Source organism: Podarcis muralis, chromosome 2, assembly GCF_964188315.1.
Source record: "Podarcis muralis chromosome 2, rPodMur119.hap1.1, whole genome shotgun sequence".
Taxonomy (NCBI): domain Eukaryota; kingdom Metazoa; phylum Chordata; class Lepidosauria; order Squamata; family Lacertidae; genus Podarcis; species Podarcis muralis.
In genome coordinates, this window is record NC_135656.1 from 70,595,089 (window position 1) to 70,608,674 (window position 13,586).

General features: G+C 41.7%; 1 protein-coding gene across 7 annotated transcripts in view; it reads left to right on the top strand.

Annotated features, from left to right (window-relative positions):
- Positions 1–13,586, top strand: part of SEMA3F (semaphorin 3F) — a 122,978-nt gene that overhangs the window by 86,549 nt on the left and 22,843 nt on the right. For 6 of the 7 annotated variants that reach the window (XM_028718636.2, XM_028718637.2, XM_028718639.2 and 3 more), the window contains exons 5-8: positions 31–150; positions 1,872–1,961; positions 8,270–8,363; positions 11,526–11,645. In XM_028718636.2, coding sequence (XP_028574469.1) covers positions 31–150; positions 1,872–1,961; positions 8,270–8,363; positions 11,526–11,645 — 424 coding nt within the window. The remainder of the gene's footprint in view (positions 1–30; positions 151–1,871; positions 1,962–8,269; positions 8,364–11,525; positions 11,646–13,586) is intronic. The other variant, XM_028718642.2, reaches the window with a different exon arrangement.

The window sequence follows — 13,586 nt, forward strand, 5'->3', positions numbered from 1 at the left end:
ACTAACTTGCCATCTCTCTTTGTTTTCCAGGGCGAGTGTGGGAATTTCATCCGCCTTATCCAGCCCTGGAATCGAACCCACTTGTATGTTTGTGGCACTGGAGCATACAATCCTGTCTGCACCTTTGTCAATCGAGGCCGTAAAGCACAGGTGAGGTACTGAAGGAGCATATGGCTGGGACTGCAGCCAGATCAGTGCTGGAGAAGCATATGGGCTTGCTCTTAGACCATGCTAGGAAAGCAGCCTCTGGCAACATTCAACAAGCAATAAGGGACTGAGATTCGAGTCTTGGGTAATGAGATGTGGAATCTTCTCAACTGTCTTATGTTTGTATGTTTGTTCAGCCCATTCATATCCCACTTCTCATCAAAGGGAGCCAAAGGCTGCATACATGAATCTCCACCCCCACACACACCTTTACGTGGCTCTCATTTATCATCCCAACAATTCTGAAAGGTAAGTTAGGCTCTTAGGGATTCACCTAACCATCCCCGTCAGCAGAAGTCCTGCACAAGGAATTCCACTTTGCACAACAGGGCTTCACACACACACACACACACACACACACACACACACACACATTCTGACAAGGAGATGGAGCTCCAGGTTTTGAAAAAGGTAATGGGGACAGTGAAAATATCAAAATAAAACATGTAGACATAGTGTTTCCCTAATAATAATAATAATAATAATAATAATAATAATAGCGTAGGAAGAGATGAGGTGTTGGGATCATATATAAAGTAATTTGTAACTAGGTCACAAGAAGCATACTGTGTTATTACTTAAATGTATTGTTTTAAACGTCTGATATTATCAGTAATTTTAATATATATATTATGGAAACCACTTAGAGGTTTTGATGATTAAGCATTATTTAAATCACATTAAATACATAAAGCCTAATCCTAGTAATCCCCCACTGTGCAGAATGAGACTTTCTCCTAAGTATGGGAGTAAATGTATAGAATTGTAGCCTTAATTTGTGATAACCATTATGTCATGCAAGACCCTCCATGTCACATAAAATTTGTCAGACTTTAACGGGTTCTCTAACTTGGAAATATGCCATATTTTACTGAACCATTTCCAAATTTATGGAATCTTATCTGATTTTTATTTACTGGTAACCAGATTTTTGGCTGTCATTAACATGTTCCCAGTTAGCTAATAATTGCACTTGTTTACGGAATCTTTCAATACAGACAAGTAAAATAACCTCTGGTTTTAATGGAATTGTTTATCATAGTCATTTCCGCCCAGTATGCCTTGGGGGACGCACACAAAATATGTGTGAAATTAGCCTTATTGTTACAACACCTCTAACATCGTGTGTTCCTTATATTATATTTGCTTAAACTGTCTAGTGTTAGCATCAAATCTTTAAAATAATACAAGGAGAATCTGCTTGCATAGGTGTGAATATATTTTCCACATTTATTATATTTTATGACAACAACTTAAAAATAGGAAAACCAATTGAAAACCACTTTTGTAAATGCTCTTCTTACAGTATTTTGTTTAGCAGGAGTAGCTAAACCTCATTTCAGGGTCTTCTCTAGCCCCCAAACTGATTTCTGCCTTCCCACCCCCAACCCCATCCCACTAATTTTAGCAGCAGAGGCAATATGTTTTTGGGAGCGAATGCATAGTTGTACATAAAGTCAAACCCAACAAGCAGATACACATTCAGTCTAAATACAGGTCATAAATATTTGACGAGGGGATTTTGATCTCCATAGAAGTATGTGTGTATATTTGAGAGAGACAAAAGACTTCTGCATGCTGCATTCTCTGGCCATACCCTGCCATTCCTGCTTCTCTGGCAGGTCACCCTGCCAGCGCTAACTCTCTGCTCCTCCTCTCCTCAGGCTTTTGAGCTGAACCAGTCCATCCAGCAGGGAGGACGGGGAAGTAGAGCAGTTGACTCCTCCCTCCACCCGTCTCCAGTGGAACGCAAGGTGGGAATCGCGCTCTGCCCTGCCATGCTCTTCCCCAAGGACACAACTGGCTCCTTTCTTAGCATGCCTGAGCCTGGGCACTCTAACTTTCATTTTCAACTGGCATGTACCTAACAACTAACTAACAAGGGAAGGGGGCCAGACCTATGGGAATAGGACTGGCCCTTAAATTCACCCCCCTTCCTATCTAGCAATGAGCGCGCTTCCTGTACCGCCTCTCCTTGCGTCTCCTCACTTGAACTAACTCCTTCTTCCCCAGGCTCGCACAAGGTTTGTGCCAGGAAAGAACACTCTCAGGATGTTCCTTAGTACATATAGTATAGAACCATGTCCTTGACTGTTTGACATTGAGACAAATGGGTTTGCTGTTTCAAGCAAAGGTTTGCTTGATATGAGGTGGCATGAATAACTAGATTGGGGTAATCAAGGTTGTGATGACTGTGGGAGCAGCGGGTGGGGTGGGCCTATTGTATAAGCTTAGTTGTTGTAAGGAGTGTGGACTTTATTAATGATTACATACAGTTTTTGTAAGTATGTTTGCTGAGAAATCATGTAAAAAAAGAAAATGATGAGAAAATGTGTTTTACTTGTGTATCGGATGTAATGTATGCTTCTTCTACTGATTATTGCAAGTCATAGCCAATGCAGGAAGCCATCCCATTAATTTCCTTTCCAGTTTTCTCATTGTTGTCATTTAATTGATAAGGACGACCGTTAGTTGGGAGGAGATTATGAGATTTCCATTAGTCTCTATTAGTAGAAACTTTGTGGGCATGGTCCTTCAATTGGCTAAAGACTTTGGTGTGGGAATGAACTATTTCAGTTGCTCAGCTCGTATGGTTTCCCTCTAAGAAACATTATCAAAGCAGCATGGAATCCAGCCATATGGCAATTCCTACATTGCTCTGTGAACATAGGAATTGGTCCTAATTAACAGAACCCTTTTTATGTCAGATAGTATTAAGGATGGTATGTTTCCCCATTTACAGGGTAGTGCTGAATAATTAGATTGATTGAGTGGTTGAGCTCCTAATGTGGATTTGTATGGGACTAAAGCCTCCTTTCACTCAGCAGTAGGTACTCTCCCATGTGTGTTCAAGATGGTGCACAAAAAAAGAAGACAGGAAATGCTATATGCTATTCTTGTCAAGGCTGAATAGTCTTGGTTGGAGTGTTTGAAACTTTCACAAGAAAACAACTGAACCTAATCTTGAGAATCTTAACTTTCCTTAAGGTTTTGGTGTTGCTTGATTGTAAATTGGAGAATCAGCCTATAATAATAATAATAATAATAATAATAATAATAATAATAATAATTTATTATTTGTACCCCGCCCATCTGGCTGGGTTTCTCCAGCCACTCTGGGCGGCTTCCATAGAAACCAAAAAACACTAAAATATCATACATTAAAAACTTCCCTGAACAGCCTAAAATGTAGTGCTCTGATTTCTTAGCATTTTCTTCCTTCTGTTGGATTCTCTAGTTTTGATAATGCCTTGTCTTACCCCTGGAGTCATCCTGGTAGCTGTTTTCATCTGCAGGGCCTTATTCTGTGCTGCTGAGCTGTAGCGAGGTCATTGTCAAAGACATTGTTGTTGTTTAGTCGTTTAGTCGTGTCCGACTCTTCGTGACCCCATGGACCAGAGCACGCCAGGCAAAGACATTATTATTATTATTATTACTACTACTACTACTACTACTACTACTACTACTACTATTACACAGTGTATAAGTAACATTGGGTTTTCTTTTTCTCTTTTCTTTACTGAATGTTCCATTTTACACTTCAAAACAGAAAACTCACAAGTGGCACAATCACTTTTGCATTTTCCACAAGAAGCACACTTTTTCTCAGTGCTGAACAATGGCATTTGACACCAAAGCAGTCTGCCCACGTGAGCCCAAAGCTCTAAATAAACAGGAAGTGCAACTCCTAAGCAAAATCATCTTTCCAGAAAGAATGCATGTCTAGTGGGTTTCCTAAACAGGTTGGCACTCAACACTGCTTGTGGGAAGATGTCACACACACACACACACACACACACACACCATTCTCAGTTTCTATACAGAGACTGAAAGTCTTCCATTCCAGTTCTTTTATTATTTATTGCATTTATTAGTAGGAAAAGAAGTTCTCAAGCTGACTTAACAGCATGGTATGACATGTTCCTCTAAGGGCAACACCTTAAACTACAACTAGGTGTAATTATCTGTAGGTATAGCTGCTTAGCCGCCTGCATCTGCTGTCTGCAGGATTTACTAGAACTATAGTTTTGTGTGTCAACACTTAGTCTCATTCAAAAGCCAGCTTTCATTTTCCTGCTCTTTGTAGCTTGAATCTCCAGCTTCTACTTGATGTGCTATTTATATTATCACTGATTGCTATTAGCCAGTTAAAATGCATTGCACAATGTCAGGAGCCATCCTAGTTTCCTCACTCCCTTGGGCATTGTCACCATGTGTTTGACATACATTAGAAAAAGGAAGCAAGTCTTCACTGATATCCTGCCACTGTTGACCTCCCAAGCTGTTAGCACAATGAGGTGGGGAAGAGAGTGGGATGTATCAGATGATGAGAAGTTGCAAAGGGAATGGTGTAGAAAACACACTTGTCACATCCTTCTGCAGTCTGGAACCCTTCAAGCCTCCTCTATCTTTTGGTAAATTGCAGATCCCAACCACCACCTGTGGATGAAACCTATAACGACACCAAATAATACAATTTGTGACATTCCCATTAGTACAACTCTTGTAAACTGTGTTGTGCTTAAACTTCAAACAGCTGTTTTATCCCAAACATATCAGTCATGTTCCATTTATTTGTATGCTATGTAAATAAACTGCATTTGCACTTGTCTCCAGTCAAGTGGACTTCTATGGACAGGTGTCCCTATCCCCACTTTAATAAAGAATCCTTGCAACATTTAGTGCTCTTTTCAGAGTCATCCAGTGAAATCCCAAGAGTGTCAAAGGCTTTAGCAAAATAATCAGGAGTCTCAAATTATGAATCAGAGACAGAGATGCAGACAAAGCTAGCTCAGGTCAGGTTCCAGATACAAACACAGGAAGCTCATAATGCCCACCTAAATGCATAGTGGGGAAAGCACTTATTAACTGTAAGATATATGCAGCATCAAATCATTTGGTGAAAATAAAAAATAAATTTAGAGCTGAGACAAATTGAAAGGAATTGCAAAATAAGAGGGTGCTTGTGTGGCATTAAAATGTCATCAGGTTTGATGCACCACCACATCAATGCCCTTTCCTCCACAGCCACCTGCTGCACCTCAGTTGACTAGAACTGAGCCCTGGCTAAGGACGTAGAGGCTGGGTAGGCATATGTGGAGGGAGGGGGTTATTTTGGGACCCTGGTCCCAAGCCAGTTAGACCCCTGCACTTTCTTACAAAAACCTGGCATTATTCAAGTGTCTGTATCTAGTGAGAACTCTTTGGATATGTGTCTGTGCTGGCATTAGCTGGTATTTCTGGCCCCCACGAAGCTGTATGCTGGGACCACAAATTCCCTATGCTCATATTCATGTCTGTTCTTTTATCTCATTCACTCATCCCAACTCTAGTTCCTTATGCTGCTGACTCAGCCCATTCTGCTAAAAGTAGCTGACTTTAGCCATTCCTCAGGTGAAAGATGAACTACAGAAAGGGGTTTATTCTGTCCAATCCAATCCATCTTGAAGACAGCATCAGCACCATTTACCAAAGATCAATAGGGTGAATGCTGTCAAAAGAATGAACTCAATAATAGTCTGAGTTAAAAATATTTGAACCGTGTATCTCACACTCCTTATCTATTCAGTCCTTACACCACCCCATTCTTAAAACACAAAGCCTTTAAACTGCTCTGCTTTCCATTCGCTGGATGGGGGGGGGGGGGCTGAAAAGTTCTCACTTACATTTTTGTAGGAATGATCTGTTAATAAATAGCCACAATTCTAGAACAGTAGCTGCACAATAGCCAATTGGACCCTATTCAACAAAGGAAGACGTTTAGCTTAGAAAAACAAGGGACAGTATCAGTAGTAAATATTTTTCATGGCCAATACAGATATAATAAAATATTTTAACAGACTTTTGTTTTCTTTAAAAACATGCTGAAGTCATTTTTGTGACATTTTAATAAAAACATTTTGGGTAAAATTATATGAACAAATATGTATACTTCCCAATAAATCAATAATATAAAAATAAGTCTGTTCCAGCTAAAATTTACATCTCATTTAACAGAAGCTATTTAACAGTTCATGCCAATGTTTGTCTACTCAGAAGTAGGTCCAACTGAGGGTACTTTCAGTTGGATGTTTATTGTGGGATTATTGATTGATTGATTGCCACATTCACATAACATTGTCAGCATCAAAATGTTAGCCCACATCCTCCTCACTCCAAATTAATCTGCATAGACCCTTTCTAGAGGAAATCTGATATATACCACCTGTTGCCAACAATCTTGTTTGCAATAGCTCAATGACCTGTTTTCATATTAAACTCCTGTCTGGAAGCAGGGGCCTACTCTCAAGTAGGTATGTCAAGTTCTGCAACCTAAGCCACTCCCATCAAAATAAATGGGAATTAAAAGCAGTGCCATATTAAACCCTGTGGAGGCCCCTAGGCAGTCGAAATCTTGTCCTTCCCCCTTGTGCATGCACTCTAATGGGATAATATTGAACTAAGAAAACTTGATTGTAATTTTCTTCCAGATCAAATCAATATTATTTTCATCCGTTGTTGCAGGGCCTCTAAAATGCATGAGGCCCAGAGGTCAGTGCCTACTCTCCGCCTGTTTGGTAATCTGGCACTATTTAATAGTGCTTAACATTGGCAGATTAGGTTTAATGTTTTTATCAAACCACAAGAGGTATTTTGTGGGAGGAAACCTCTTAAACCTTTTCACAGCATTTTTCTTTAATTTCTAAATGGCTTCCAGCCCACTAAAGCAGTGATTTCCAAACATTTCATTAAAAAGATCCACTTGTGGGATTTCTTTCCCAAATGTTGATTCTACCACCCTGGCTTGGCAGTCTCTTCTCCACTGCTCCTTCTGCCGCATTGGCACCTACAAGCATTGCCAGCATCCTAGCAACCCTCTTATAAGGCCAGAAGTGGATCCCAGTGTACCGCTTGTGAGTCACTGGAGTAATGAGTCATTAGTTTCATGACAGGAGGGATTCAAATGGCATTCACTCACTCTGCACTTCTCAGCAATATTTAAGGCCTGCATCCTATCTGCTCTGCTTGTAGCTGTTGGTTGTCCTCTAGGGCGTGGGGGGAAATGTGACATCCGTGATTTATTGTTGTTTCATACTCAGAAGAGATTGTAGCACAGGGTGTTTGAAGGCAATCTGAAGTTCATCAGTGTCTAGGTACTACTTAGTAATAATATGTGGTAACTAGACACTTACCTGTAGTGTTCACACATTACAGCACACAGTTGTTTCACTTCACCCAGTGGTCTTACCCAGTGGAAAAAGTCTGAAAATGTAATGTTGTGTGCAAACATTGCAGGGAAAACGTTGAATCTTTGGCTAGAATGTTACGTCCAGTGTTTCTTGAGATGGAGAGGTCCAGAAGTATGAATTTTAGGAATGGGTTTGTAAAGTAGCACCATGCGGATAAAGATGGTGGGATACACTATTTTTATATTAATGTGTTTTGGTTTTTTTCATTTACAGTACAGGTTTCTTTAGGAGGAGAAATGTTACTTCTGCAACTTTAAAATGGGACACATATTTGGGAGGTGTTTACAAAGAATTAGAAAGTGAATGTTCCTGTAAATCGGTCAGTGCAGTAGCTTTAGAGAGTGGCTCTGCTGCCACATTTCTTAGGGTTGACTTGAAATTAATATAAAACTTGTAAGAGTAGCATGTATACAGTACTGCAGTTGCTAGGGTGATGTTTGCACCAGCTTTCTACATGTTTGGTGGTGATTTTTCTCCATGCCTCCACAGGGTCTCTGAACAAAATAAAGCCTGTAGTGGCATGGAAAAAATAGCTTTGCATGGTGAGGTAATGAACTCACCAGTGAGTCAGCCACCATTGAAAAATGATTTAAAGCAGCTTCCATGGGGTAGAAATATTACATGCCAGGATTTCTTACATTCCACTGCTTATAACCTTGTTGGACGAAAATTCCACTCCAGAGAGATGCGGTTTGGACAGTGTGATTAACGTATTCAGCATCTTGTATTCCATGTACTTTTAGATGCTCTCTGATTAAAAAGAGTTGTGAAGGCCTAAGGTCATAGTGTGTGGTAAAGCAAATCATTGATCTACCTGTTGCCTTACTTTCCAGGATTACATATTCTACCTGGAACCAGAGAAGCTTGAGTCAGGAAAAGGAAAATGCTCGTATGACCCAAAGGTGGACACCGTATCAGCATTAATAAGTGAGTTCCATGGTTGTGCAACATCAGTCATTCTATAGGCATACAATTGTAGAGTTGGAAGGGACCCCCAGGGCCATCTAGTCCAACCTTCTGCAATGCAGGAATCTCAACTAAAACATCCATGACAGATGGTCATCCAGCCTCTGTTGAGAAATTTCCCTCTTTATGAGTTCTAAAACGATATCAGGATTGATAAGAGGGAGGGGGGCTATGCTACTTATAAGCATGCAACGCAACAGCAGCTCTGTGTCAGGAAATGGTTTTGGCCATCCTCAGGCATGGATGAGTTAGCTGGAAATGTCATCGGAGTTAATGGGGAAAGATCATGGCCTCTCGGATGCTGATAAAGAAGAGAAAGGACATACTGTTCACTAAACTGCAGTGTCCCATCTGGTGGGAGAAGAGGAGGAATAGGGCTTTGGCGAATAGCAAAGTTCTGAGAGGTTCCTTGGCAAAATTTCACAGATGACATTTATGTCACTTTGTTATGGTCCAATCGTTTCCACTTATCCATCAGACATGATTATTCCTCCCACTGCCCTAGCATTCCAAAACAGCACAATGCCTGAGTGGCCAGCTATATTCACATATAGTCAGCTATATTCTGACTTAAGCCAGCTGCAAATTTCATGCAGACCCCTCTGCTTCCCTTGAGAAACCTGGTCCTTTCCATTGGTCGTGCTAGAGTTACCAATGTATTCAGTGGTACCGCGGGTTACATACGCTTCATGTTACATACGCTTCAGGTTACAGACTCCGCTAACCCAGAAATAGCACCTCGGATTAAGAACTTTGCTTCAGGATGAGAACAGAAATCGCGCAGCAGCAGCAGGAGGCCCCATTAGCTAAAGTGGTGCTTCAGGTTAAGAACAGTTTCAGGTTAAGAACGGACCTCTGGATCGAATTAAGTACTTAACCCGAGGTACCACTGTATTTTACTCTTGCCCTTTAATATCTGTATATAAATATATCTTTGAATGTTCTCATCTTCTTGGATTCTTATATCCTTCCCTCACCACATAGACCCACCTTTTTTCACTCAACCCCAGGTTGATTTCAAGCATGGACATCCTCTGAACTTTGTCCTGTGTGGCCATACCATCTCCCGCAGGGCCCCTCCATCTCCAGTTCAAATGGTGGCTCAAGCTCCACAGGGCTTTCCCCTATGTGGAGGGCTGGGGTTACAAAACTTCACAGCAGGGAGATAATTAGGAGTGGTATCATTGTCCTGCTGACCCTGGGCCTACTACTGGCACAACAGCTGCACCACTCTCCCCTAAGAGTCGGTTCCAGTGCTGGCCAAAGTTCTTTCTTCCTGCAAATCCCCCAACCCCTTGATATGGCCTGGCTGCCTCTGATCTTGTCCAAGCATTAGTATCCATTTACACGACAAGCTCCAAACTTCTTAATTAATCTGAAAGCAGCTGCAGCACTGGCCTGAGACAGGCGGGAATTGTGCCCTTGTACCAGTGGGTTCCTGGCTGAGTGCTGGACCTGATTAGCAGCTTTGCTAATGAACTTAGGTTCATTTCTGTAAGCCTTACTAATTTCTGTATAAGAGATTCAGTGCAGCGGTAGGGAAACTATGGAAGGGCACCTAACAGTTCATATGTTGTGCATGACGAATAATCTTGATCCTTTTCTTCCCTGCCTTTGATCATTATGAGGTTTCTTCTATCAATGAAAGGTCAGAGCAACAAGAAAGGGCCCCTTCTACAGAGACCTTGCTTTCCCCTTGTCGTTTCTTTTCATTCCCACTCTCCAAGAACAATTCACGCAGATTCCAAGTTTGATCTCACACTTACTACCAAATAGAATCACCATACCACCACCACCCCAAAAAAATTCTAGCATTTAATTAATTCATCCTTAAATATATAGCCGTTCCATGCTGACAACAGCTTCAGGCATGACCTGAATGAAGTCAGGAGACCAGGAAGTGCAGGTGCTTCACTCTTTTCCTTTCCCCACATCTCTTATCCAGTGTTACTCGATACAATAATTATTGTGCATGGACAAGAATTAGGAGATACAGTCCCCCTTTACTCTTTATTTCATGTTTTAATTACAGATTTCTGAATTCCCCTGAGTATTAGCACCTAAAGCATCTGAGTTAGGGGCGGGGAACTTCTTTTCCTCTTAACTTCTAAGTTTGTCTGTAAGAATTGTTGGTGATGCCACCAGAGTGGTATGACATGGAAAGGCTGCATGTTTTTGCAAGGGAGAAGATGGGGAAAAGAGCACAGAACAGGGTAACCCTAAACTATTTAAACTATATTAGGTGTGAAGGGCAGTTGATATACCTAGGGTCAAACTAGATGAGATGCAGGAAATCTGTGATTGGCTCTCTTGAAGTTTCTTGGGTTTTGGGTGGTGGTGGTTTTCTTAAAGCAGCTGCGGGGGCCCTTGAATGGAATGAGGCAGTGGCACTAGGGGAGGGATTAATTCTCCCCCCCCCCCCCTACACATACACACACACGGATTTCCCAGTCTAAATCACATTTCCCCTCAAAGCTGAGGGGGGAAAATATATGGCTGCCTGAATACTATTTTCCCCCATCAGGCAAATAGTAGAAGTGGCTGCAGTTTAGACAAGAAAAAGGTCTTGGTTAAATTCTCCCTCCTCTGAACACTGTGTTCAGAGGTTGTGTGTGAGAGAGGGAGAGGGAGAAAACTCTAATCAGAGCTTTCTTATTGAGTTTGAGAATGAAAGGACTACAGAAGGAGGTGAGTTTCTCTTTTTCCTACCCATTTAAGAGTTCAGAGCAAATGAATGAACGTTGAGGATCTAAGAGAGACAATGGTTCCTGTTTCATAGTCTGGCAATACTGTCTGTGCCATCCATGCCCAAAACAGAACTTTGCATTCTTTTCTCACATGGAGATGTACAAACCCCTGGTGCACAACTTTTTTTTGGGGGGGGGTGGATGGAGGTGGGAAAAGAAGAAGGTTGAGCTACTTGTCTTCACATCATTGTTCAAAGTGCCGGTGAGTAGCTTCCCTGTTTCTGTAGGTATCATTTAAGAAGTGAACCATTCCAGGCATTTCATATATTTCCCCCCATCCCTCTCTTTCACAGAACCAGTGGGGTGAGTGGTTGGGAATCCTGCCTCAACAAAACTCTCAATTTATTTTCTTCCCCCTACCCTCTGTTGCCCACAGATGAAGAACTCTATGCTGGTGTCTACATTGACTTCATGGGCACTGATGCCGCCATCTTCCGCACCATGGGCAAGCAGACTGCTATGAGGACTGACCAATACAACTCCCGTTGGCTAAATGGTGAGTGAAAGGGGGGCAGACTGCAGAGTTTGAAGTGCAGAGGACAAAAAGCAAGGCTGCATTCATGATCTTCGTGTCCAATGTCCATGCTACATGGTGGGAATTGTGACTTGGAGCACAGAGTTTCCCTCTCTTCTTTCCTCTCTCTGTTTCAGAATATTATTGTAAGAAAGAAAATGTGAATAAAAAGAGGCTTTAGTAAAGAAAACATTATACTAGCAGGAGCGTTAACCAACAACCCCCCTCCCCTTTGTCTTCAAGTTCCTTCTGTGAGTGCACACTGTTCCATGGTGACTTCTCAAGTCTGGCTTCCTGAGGGCTTCATGCCAAGTCATACCAGCTGCCTACAATTGGTTTCTTTTATCTGTCCATATATAGCCAGCTCAGTGGGCTTTGTTGTGGATGATGGAATCTTAATTTAGCTCTCTGGACCCCCTTTCTCATCCTGGTGCCCTTTGAGTCTTCTTTGCTGTTACAGTGTCCCCATGACACCTATCATACCCTTCTTCTGTACTCCCTTGTTTTCGGTCCTTGATACTTGAGTTTGCTGTTGCCTTGTCCTTGCACTGTCACTTGTCCGTACTTTCTGTCTAGCTCCCAGGACACCAGGAATAGGGCTCTCCTGCCCTGTTCATGCCTTGCCAGCCTTAATAGATATGAAATGCTCCATCTATGTGGAACACGAAATACAGAATCTGCAAGTGTTCCTACTTCATTTGGGCTTTGTAGAGCACATCACTGAAGAAGTCATTGTCTTCTATAATTTTCTTTCCATAAAGAAAATATATGTGCTAAGTTAAGACATCTGGTCATTTCAGGAGTGTATTGGTATTTGACTAGTTTCTCTTTTTGCTTAATTCCTTGGCTCTGGTATATGTCCCCTTTTGTGCGTTTAAAAGCATTTTGCTCCTGGAATTATTTCTCTACACACAGTTGGTGGTGAAGGGCAGGTTTGTATTCTTGTCATTTCTGATAACTGATCCAGGGCATTTAATCTCCTGCCCTCTCTCCTCCAGCATGCATCATGGAAAGGGATCCAATGAGAGAAGGTCTCAGCTTCCTTTTTGGTTGCACCTCCAGCTGTTGTGAAGCAGCAAAAACAGCTGAGTAAACTGGGGTTGGGAATCAAATTTAGGGAGATGTCATTTTAGTAACCCGAACAGAGCTATCTATGAAAGCAAATGCTGGATTATAAGGGTGACCATTTGCCTTCCATGGCAATTCTTTAGCAGTGATGGCTCTAGAGAAAATACCAACATATCCCCAAATTGCAGAGCTTCCAAGATATTCTTACAAAAGCTTTTAAGGCAGACAGGTGTGCTTGCAGCCACATAAATCTTACAGCTCCCCCCCCCCCCAAAGCAAGGGAATGCTTGGTACTAATGATGAAGTTTACTGACATTAGACTTATGAACAGCTCAGGCCCAGAGTTTTTCAAAGTATGGTACACAGCTTCTCTTGGATGGATGCATAGAGTTGTGTTCCTGACAACTTATGTTGGTGTTACCTCAGCACACCAATGTTATGTGGGTGCAGGAATTTGGTGGTAGTATGTGTGTAAGAAAGCAGTAGTGTATGTGTGACAGAAAGTAATATGGGTGTAACTTGACCGGTAATATGGGTGTGTCACTAGATGAAACTCCCCCTGTTCTTACACAGGAGAGGCCTAGACTTAACTATTCATAGTAGGGTTTATATTTAAGTAGAGCAGCAAGGCGTTGCACTTGTGTCAAGGCTGCCCAATGTCCACTTACTCCTGTGGTTGCCGTATTTCAAAAAATAAAAACCAGGACACCCTGGAAGTTGAGTTTTTTTGTTTGTTTTTTTACAAAAACGCCAAGAAAACATGATTTTTCAATTCACTTTCCTAAGATCCAGGACACCGCCGCCTTTCAGAGGTTCCCCCTGGGTGTCAATTCAGCATTTGAAATCCTGGTAATG